Source organism: Protomyctophum bolini (genome assembly GCF_963924005.1).
Source record: "Protomyctophum bolini genome assembly, chromosome: 13".
NCBI lineage: Eukaryota > Metazoa > Chordata > Actinopteri > Myctophiformes > Myctophidae > Protomyctophum > Protomyctophum bolini.
In genome coordinates, this window is record NC_137874.1 from 42512058 (window position 1) to 42522057 (window position 10000).

Genomic DNA, 10000 nt, shown 5'->3' on the forward strand with positions numbered 1-10000 from the left:
ACAGGATGAAGGATTAACACAGACAATGATTGAAATCTCTGACTGTGTGTGTTTGTGAGTGATGTCATGGTCACACGCAACACACAGCTGTAACTACAACTCCCAAGATGCCTTTCACCAACTGTATACACACACGCACACACACACACGCACACGCACACACACACACACACACACACACACACACACACACACACACACACACACACACACACACACACACACACACACACACACACACACACACACACTACAGGTAGACAGATGTAACTAAAGGGCCTTTCTGTGTGGAGTTTGCATGTTCACCCCGTGTCCCCTAGGGTAGGTACCCTCACATGTTCTCCCCGTGTCCCCTAGGGTAGGTACCCTCACATGTTCTCCCCGTGTCCCCTAGGGTAGGTACCCTCACATGTTCTCCCCGTGTCCCCTAGGGTAGGTACCCTCACATGTTCTCCCCGTGTCCCCTAGGGTAGGTACCCTCACATGTTCTCCCCGTGTCCCCTAGGGTAGGTACCCTCACATGTTCTCCCTGTGTCCCCTAGGGTAGGTACCCTCACATGTTCTCCCTGTGTCCCCTAGGGTAGGTACCCTCACATGTTCTCCCCGTGTCCCCTAGGGTAGGTACCCTCACATGTTCTCCCCGTGTCCCCTAGGGTAGGTACCCTCACATGTTCTCCCTGTGTCCCCTAGGGGAGGTACCCTCACATGTTCTCCCTGTGTCCCCTAGGGTAGGTACCCTCACATGTTCTCCCCGTGTCCCCTAGGGTCTCTAAACTGCCTCCTCCTGGCCAGCTGGGGGAGGACACACACACACACACACACAAAGCGAGTTCATGTCCGTTGCTCTCCCCAGGTTGGTGGAGGGTGTGTAGAGCCCAGGATCACATTAGATAATTGACACAGGGGTGAAAAATGGGTTACAAAATCGTGGGATATTTTTTTTTAACCTATAACTGCACTGGTCTGTGTAAAATATGCACGCAGAATCAGACGGCGCGCATTTGGTGAAAAGCATACATATTAAGCGCGTATTAAACCGCACAGGCCCCGCCTCTCTCCGCAGGCTCCCCAGCGTGCGTTTGGACAAGCCCAGGTTCGTGATGACGGCCAGCTGCCCCAGCACCGCCCAGGTCAAAGGTCACTTCCTGGTCCGCTACAACCTGTTCAACAACCTCCAGGACTTCCTGTCCGTCCGGCTGGTCTGGACGCCCGAGAGTAAGAACCGCTGTGACTGTGTGTGTGTGTGTGTGTGTGTGTGTGTGTGTGTGTGTGTGTGTGTGTGTGTGTGTGTGTGTGTGTGTGTGTGTGTGTGTGTGCATCCGTGCGTGCGTCTCCAAACTCACAATGTGTCACTTATTGTACATCTGCTATTTTTGGAGAAATCATAATCTTGAAATAATTTAGTTTAGAATCATTTAGATGATTTATTTTAATAGATTCCTCTGGGTGTCTCTATAGCACACATGTGGGGACCCATAGCAATGTTTCCGCGACCCGCACATGGGTCCCGGGCCACTGTTTGGGAACCAGTGGGTTTTAGACTACAATTATATACCATCATCAAAGTGAATGTATTGACAATACTGTATATCGCACATTACATTATAATTATATTCCTTCAGTTTTTCAGTCGGACTTCCAGAACTCTGCTTTTGATTTGAATGACTACAGTATATGAATGTGTGTGTGTGCATGTGTGTGTGTGCGTGTGTGTGTGTGTGTGAGTCAAGTCAAAGTCATACTATTTGTCACACACGTTACCACGGTGAAATTTGTTCTCCGCATTTGACCCATCTCTCTTGGAGCGGTGAGCTGCAGCCGTGCCGCGCTCGGGAATCATTTGATTAGTAGATTTTACCCCCCGATCCAACCCTTTGATGCTGAGTGTCAGTGTGTGTGTGTGCGTGTCTCCCAGGCCGTGTGCAGGGGGAAGACCTGGACGCCGTGGTGTGTGTGTCTCCCGTCAGTAACTTGGGACCGAGTCGCAAAGGAAGCAGTTTGTCCTACACTGTGGCCTTCCACATCCTGAAGGCTGGACTCTATGAGGTACAGGCACACACACACACACACACATACACGCATGCACACACGCACGCACGCCGTATATTAGATTAGTCTAATATGGGTACGTGGCTCTTCTCTTCCGAGACAGGTTTTGCACTCTCATTAGCAGGCGGGGGTATTGTGCCATCCAACCGTTTCTCTAGTTTCTTTGAAAGTGCCCATGTCTCAGAGCCATAGATTAGAATCGGCACGCACACACACACACGCACACACACACACACACACACACACACTCACACACACACACACACACACACACACGCCCACACACACTCACACACACACACACACACACACGCACACGCCCACACACACACACACACACACACACACACACACTTCCCCTGTACGAGCCACATTTCAACACACAGCTGACGATCAAATGGAACCACTTCTGTAACTTATACTTACCGTATATAACTTCTCTCTTCTTACGTTATCTTTCTCTGCCGTCTGCTTCCTCCCCTGACGTGGGAACAGAGCAGAGTGTTAGTGTGTCAACATATCTATATACGCAAGACGCTGCAACGTGTCGTGAGCATTTACATCTGCTATTTCTCAATAGATCTTTTTCTGAGATAGTAGGCTGAGAGAGATGGGGGGGGGGGGGGGGGTGACATGTTGTGAAGGCCGTCGGGATCGGGAGTCGAACCCGCGGCACACTGACTGCCAGACTGGGTTATACCAGCCAAGGTGCCTGGACCGCTGAACCACGGCCCAGGCCAATTGTTGTCCAGGGTGTTTTAGGGAAGGCAAAAGAGTCTATAGGCACACACCAAATTAATTTGATATACGATAACTTTTACAGTTTATAGTTTAGATGCCAGCAGTTGCTGGAAGTATATAAATTGTCATTTCTAACGTAACGTGTGTGTGTGTATGTGTGTGTGTGTGTGTGTGTGTGTGTGTGTGTGTGTGTGTGTGTGTGTGTGTGTGTGTGTGTGTGTGTGTGTGTGTGTGTGTGTGTGTGTGTGCGCGTGCGCGTGCGTGCGTGTGTTTCAGCTCAGTCAACACATGAAGCTCAAACTGCAGTTCACCGCTTCGGTGTCAAACCCCCCTCCTGATGCAAGACCCCTGTCACGTAAGAGCCTGTCTGTCTGTCTGTCTGTCTGTCTGTCTGTCTGCCTGTCTGCCTGTCTGTCTGGCATTGAACCTCTACCATGAAATGTTCTATGAGCAGGGCCTGGCTGTAAACAAGTTCTTGAGCTTAGTCCAGTTACCCTGCAGGGTAAACATAGTACCTTTCCTTTCCTTAGTCCAGTTACCCTGGGTAAACATAGTACCTTTCCTTTCCTTAGTCCAGTTACCCTGGGTAAACATAGTACCTTTCCTTTCCTTAGTCCAGTTACCCTGGGTAAACATAGTACCTTTCCTTTCCTTAGTCCAGTTACCCTGGGTAAACATGGTACCTTTCCTTTCCTTAGTCCAGTTACCCTGCAGGGTAAACATGGTACCTTTCCTTTCCTTAGTCCAGTTACCCTGGGTAAACATAGTACCTTTCCTTTCCTTAGTCCAGTTACCCTGCAGGGTAAACATAGTACCTTTCCTTTCCTTAGTCCAGTTACCCTGGGTAAACATAGTACCTTTCCTTTCCTTAGTCCAGTTACCCTGGGTAAACATAGTACCTTTCCTTTCCTTAGTCCAGTTACCCTGGGTAAACATGGTACCTTTCCTTTCCTTAGTCCAGTTACCCTGCAGGGTAAACATAGTACCTTTCCTTTCCTTAGTCCAGTTACCCTGGGTAAACATAGTACCTTTCCTTTCCTTAGTCCAGTTACCCTGGGTAAACATAGTACCTTTCCTTTCCTGTCTGCCTGCCTGTCTCCCTGCCTGTCTGCCTGCCTGTCTGTCTCCCTGCCTGTCTGCCTGTCTCACCTGTCCCTCCCGTCCTCCATAGGTAAGACCAGTCCATCCAGTCCAGCGGTCAGGGACTTGTTGGACAGACATCAGTCCAGTCTGGGACGCTCGCAGTCTTTCTCCCACCAGCAGCCCAGTCGCTCTCACATCATGAGGTGAGACACACGGAGACACACAGAGACACACAGGGTGCAGAGACACACAGAGACACACAGAGACACACAGAGACACACAGACACACAGAGACGGTGCTTTTATTTTTTTTAATATAGCGCCTTTACATAGATGGTGCATTACATTACCCCATTACCCTGCAGTTCAGATATGATATGATATGATATTTCAGGGTGGAGTGGGAGGTCCCTGCAGTTCAGATATGATATGATATGATATGATATTTCAGGGAGGGAGTGGGAGGTCCCTGCAGTTCAGATATGATATGATATGATATTTCAGGGAGGGAGTGGGAGGTCCCTGCAGTTCAGATATGATATGATATTTCAGGGTGGAGTGGGAGGTCCCTGCAGTTCAGATATGATATGATATTTCAGGGTGGGAGTTGGAGGTCCCTGCAGTTCAGATTATGATATGATATTTCAGGGAGGGAGTGGGAGGTCCCTGCAGTTCAGATATGATATGATATGATATGATATTTCAGGGTGGGAGTGGGAGGTCCCTGCAGTTCAGATTATGATATGATATTTCAGGGAGGGAGTGGGAGGTCCCTGCAGTTCAGATATGATATGATATGATATGATATTTCAGGGAGGGAGTTGGAGGTCCCTGCAGTTCAGATATGATATGATATGATGTTTCAGGGAGGGAGTTGGAGGTCCCTGCAGTTCAGATTATGATATGATATGATATTTCAGGATGGGAGTGGGAGGTCCCTGCAGTTCAGATATGATATGATATTTCAGGATGGGAGTGGGAGGTCCCTGCAGTTCAGATATGACAGTATTTTGGGTGGTTGCGTCCTGAAAAGGTTTGGAACCCTGGCTCTACAAACCTGTCAGATATAAATAAAGTACAGTATTCATACAGTAGAGTGACTCGGTTCGTCTGTGACGCGCGCGTGGCAAATCTGAAGTCGGGACGGTCGAGCAATTCTCGAGATACTTGGAATATATACAGACGTACGTATTACATACTGACACAGAGATGCGTTTACTGTATGATACGGCATTAACTTACAGTAGTAACCCCCACCCCCCTCCCCTCCCCTCCCCTCCCTCCCCCCCACAACACAAGAGAGAGGCAGAATGTCAAATGTTTTCTGAAGAGGAACCAACAACCACAACAGCTCTGCAAGACACAGACCACACACACACACACACACACACACACACACACACACACACACACACACACACACAATGCAACAACCAAACCTGTACTTCAATAAACAAGAAGGGGAGTGAGTAGAACAAAGCCTGAACAAAAGCCTGAACATGTGTGTGCAGGTGAACTATCCCTTTAAGACACACAGTGGCGGGAGGAAAGAGGCTGGAATAAATTATGAAACATTAAACATTATGTTTACAAAATAAATACGTAATAATAAAGAGGATGGAGGGTTGGGTCTGTACTGTACAAAGCTACAAATACCTACTGTACAGAGCCTATACAATAATAATAATAATAATAATAATGATGGCTTTGAGGCCTCTAAATACAGAGACATTTAAGTGTATTGTGCACTGAGGGTTTTCACAGCTAAAACTTAGCATAATGTCATGTTATACTGATTGAGGAACTGACGTCGACCACAACACTATACTGTCCACATATATTGGTTTCCAGTCAGCCTCACTGACACACTGAGAGAGAGAGAGAGAGAGAGAGAGAGAGAGACAGAGAAACAGCTCAGACAGACAGACAGACAGACAGACGGCAAAATTGACAAAGATCAGATCAGAATGTCTGTGATCAAATGGATTCAAGTGGTTCTCATTCTGCTGAGAGTGGACAACTCTCTACAGGACAACATCTACACACGATCTGGAGTCACCACCAACCTGCCATGTAACCCGTTACATAGAGAGACTCGCTGTTCGTCAACTACGTGGCTTCACTCAAAACGATCCGGGACTGTTAGTGTGTTTGAGCATGGTCTGATTAACATGAAGGGACTACAGGAATCTACAGCAGACAGACTGGTATTGGAGTCTGACTGCTCTCTGACTGTTAATGATGTCACGGCTGAAGATTTTGGTATATATGTCTGCCAAAAATTAGAAAACGGACGCCATCTTCGACATCTAGATCAACGGAGTGATCTGCTTGTACTGGACGTCACCACAATAAACGGTGGGACAGAACAGAAATGTCATCTGCATGACAATGATAATAGATGTACAGGTCTCATTGTGAGATGGATGAAGGAAAGCAGTCACAGCACTACCCTGGTAGGAACCACTCGGGATTCATCATGTTATACCACTATGACCATCGGCAGTTACGACCAGAACAAGAAGTTCACATGTCAGGTTATGAAGGCCAACGGAGACCTGATAACATCCATCGACTTGGTGAAGACCGTACCACCACCTGGTCCTCATCCTCCTCATCCTCCTCCTCCAGCCTCCACCGGACCACCTCCTCCTGCTACGACCTCCACCGGACCACCTCCTCCTGCTACGACCTCCTCCTCCTCCTCCTCCTCCTCCTCCTCCTCCAGCCTCCATCGAACCACCACCTGCTGCTACGACCTCCTCCTCCTCCTCCTCCTCCTCCCTGCAGCCAGCCTGCTCTGAGGGTCTCTACGTGGGGGTGACGGTGGTGCGAGTGGTGGGGACGGTGACCATCTTCCTCATGCTACTCGCCGTGATTCTCGTCGGCCGGCGAGCGGCCACCGAGACCCCGACCATCGATCCCTACGCCGTGATAGACGACTGAAGCAGCCGTTCCCTGCAGGCCTTTTACCAGCGCCCCCCCCCCCCAACCTTTTTACCAGCGCCCCCCCCCCGCCCCAACCTTTTTAACAGCGCCCCCCCCCCAATATTTTTACCAACGGCCCCCCCAACATTATTCCCTCTACACTAGCGGTTCCCAACCTTTTTACCTCCTCGACACCAGCTGCCCTTGACCTTTTGACCCCTGGACACCAGCTGCCTCAAGGCCCACTGACTGGACAATGTGAGAAGCGTTCTCGGCCCACCCGTCCTGACCCCTCAGAGATCTAATTGTGCTCCAGTGTAACTTGTAGATCAGTTAGTATAGGGTCACCCTGATGGGAACGAGCTTAACCCATTCTGACCTGAGATCAGATTCATACCAGGTTTCCACTGGACACACACTGGTCTGATTAACCCATTCTGACCTGAGATCAGATTCTAAAAAATGTCAGTCGTTCTTCGATTTTTCAAAAATAGCAGACCTACAAGCTCGTATCGCGCCACTCGGTGGCGCGATATGAGCTTGTAGATCTGCTATTTTTCAATAGCTAAAGCATAACATGATGCCAACACCAAAATGGGTGCCCGGTCAGAATGGGTTAAAGGAGCACTTCACTTCACTTCAGTAGACAGACATGGTGTGGTCTTATAATTATTAATTATTAACGAATAACCCTTTACATTTGGTTACAGGCTGTTGGAAATATTATTCAAGCAATCAAACATATTTTAATCACGCTTATTATTCATTTAATCCATTTTAATCTTTCTGCATGTTATTCATGTAATGAAACATATTTTAATCTCTCTGCATTATTATTCATGTGATCAAACATATTTTAATATTACTGCATATTATTAATGTAATGATGCTAACATGATGTCTTGATGAGTCTCCATGGTTCATTATGATGGATTAGTACTCACATGTTCATTAATCATGCCGTTTATTATCTTGCTAATTCATGTAAAACAAATTATACAACTTGTTGAATTTGTGAATATGTTGACTTTTCAATGAATAAAAACTTAATTTGAAAAAGTTGTCACTCGTAATATTCTATTTCTAGATATTCCCATGTTGTCAATATTCACTGAAAGCTTCAGTGTTGATCATATGGATCGAATCATATTGTAAATTATTACAAAGAAGAATATGAATATTAGTATTGACTGGTATATGAACAGGACCGTATACAACTGAACATATAACGAGTGAAAACAAGCTTAAAAACTAAATATAATTAAAATGTCATGTTATTTACAGAGAATACAATGCATTGCGACAGAGCAGGTTACGTGCGTGGGTGTGTGTGTGTGTGTGTGTGTGTGTGTGTGTGTGTGTGTGTGTGTGTGTGTGTGTGTGTGTGTGTGTGTGTGCTTGCGTTCATGAGTAGATGGGGTATTTTCACAATATGTATCTGATGGAACCGAGTCAAACTAAACCTCAACTTTTATACAATTCCAAAATTGTAAAAAGTAAACAACTTTGAAGGGAGGCCCCTGCAGTTCACTGTATATTGAAGGGAGGCCCCTGCAGTTCACTGTATTTTGAAGGGAGGCCCCTGCAGTTCACTGTATTTTGGGAGGTTGAAGGGAGGCCCCTGCAGTTCACTGTATATTGGGAGGTTGAAGGGAGGCCCCTGCAGTTCACTGTATATTGAAGGGCCTGCAGTTCACTGTATTTTGGGAGGTTGCGTCCTGAAAAGGTTTAAATCTGTCAGATAAAACAATACAGTACAGTAAAGCTCGGTTCGTCTGAGACGCGTGCGTGGCGAATTTGAAGCCGGGGGCGGTCGAGCAGTTCTGGAGATGTGTGGATAATACTGTACGTATACAGAGATGCATTTACTGTAAGATACGACATTTAGTTAGTAGCTCCCTCCCCTCCCCTCCCCCCCCCCTCCCCTCCCCCACAACACAAGAGAGAGGCAGAATGTCTAATGTTTTCTGAAGACTAAGAGGAACCAACAACCACAACAGCTCTGCAAGACAGCATCGGTGACCACACACACACACACACACACACACACACACCAAGTGTCGAGATAAGGCCCAGGGGACAGGTACACCCATAATGCAACAGCACACATGAGGAAGTGTCGAAGTTGAACCAAACTTTACCTCAGTAAACCCAGAGCCATCTAACAGAAGAGTGACGACATTGAGGGGGCAGAAACCCGAGCGCTCGAGCGGCTGTTCCTGTATTATATAGCCTGAACTGAGACAAGCGGGGATAAGCGTGTGTGTGCAACATGACTGTTAACTGTTATAAAGTATTGTACTAAAGTCTCTTTAATGTTTATGGTGTATACTATTACTACAAAACAATCTAAAATGGTCCCATGAGGTGAACAGAGTTTGCGTTCAACTCTGTCTATATATCTAAGGCTTTGAGTAAACCAGAGGGGGGTGAAGCAATGAGCACATCAGAGTCAAGGGGAAAGCTTCCGCGTTGGTGTCAAGGAACGTATTGTAGGCTATGTCTCCTCAATAAGAATTTAGTCTTCATAAATATATTTGGAAATGAAAAGGATTAAGGGAAATGATCAAATTAAATACATGAAAAAACGTTATTGAATTAAAAATAAAAAGAACACGGCTCGGTAATTTGAATATATTAGTATGCACAGCACCATACTAGTGAACACAAGGACAGGAAAAAACTATATACAATTTAAATTGTCTTTTCATATTATTTTATTGCTAGAATACAATGCATTGAGACAGAGCAGGTTGTGCGTGTGGGGCGTGTGTGTGTGTGTGTGTGTGTGTGTGTGTGCGTGTTCGTGCGTGCCTGAGTGACGTCACATGATGACGACGATGATAAATGATTGTCCATTCACAAGAAAACATTGTATCACACGCTTCAACATCAATGAAAATGAAAACATTGTATCACACGCTTCAACATCAATGAAAATGAAAACATTGTATCACACGCTTCAACATCAATGAAAATGAAAACATTGTATCACACGCTTCAACATCAATGAAAATGAAAACATTGTATCACACGCTTCAACATCAATGAAAATGAAAACATTGTATCACACGCTTCAACATCAATGAAAACATTGTATCACACGCTTCAACATCAATGAAAACATTGTATCACACGCTTCAACATCAATGAAAACATTGTATCACACGCTTCAACATCAATGAAAACATTGTATCAC

At 46.2% G+C, this 10000-nt stretch overlaps 1 protein-coding gene across 1 annotated transcript in view; it reads left to right on the plus strand.

The window, feature by feature from the left end:
* LOC308326704 (trafficking protein particle complex subunit 14-like) overlaps positions 1 to 10000 on the plus strand; it is a gene marked incomplete at both ends in the record, with an annotated part of 27072 nt that overhangs the window by 10200 nt on the left and 6872 nt on the right. The window contains 4 exons of the mRNA XM_080779700.1: positions 1064 to 1215; positions 1916 to 2046; positions 3067 to 3145; positions 3962 to 4076. Coding sequence (XP_080635826.1) covers positions 1064 to 1215; positions 1916 to 2046; positions 3067 to 3145; positions 3962 to 4076 — 477 coding nt within the window. The remainder of the gene's footprint in view (positions 1 to 1063; positions 1216 to 1915; positions 2047 to 3066; positions 3146 to 3961; positions 4077 to 10000) is intronic.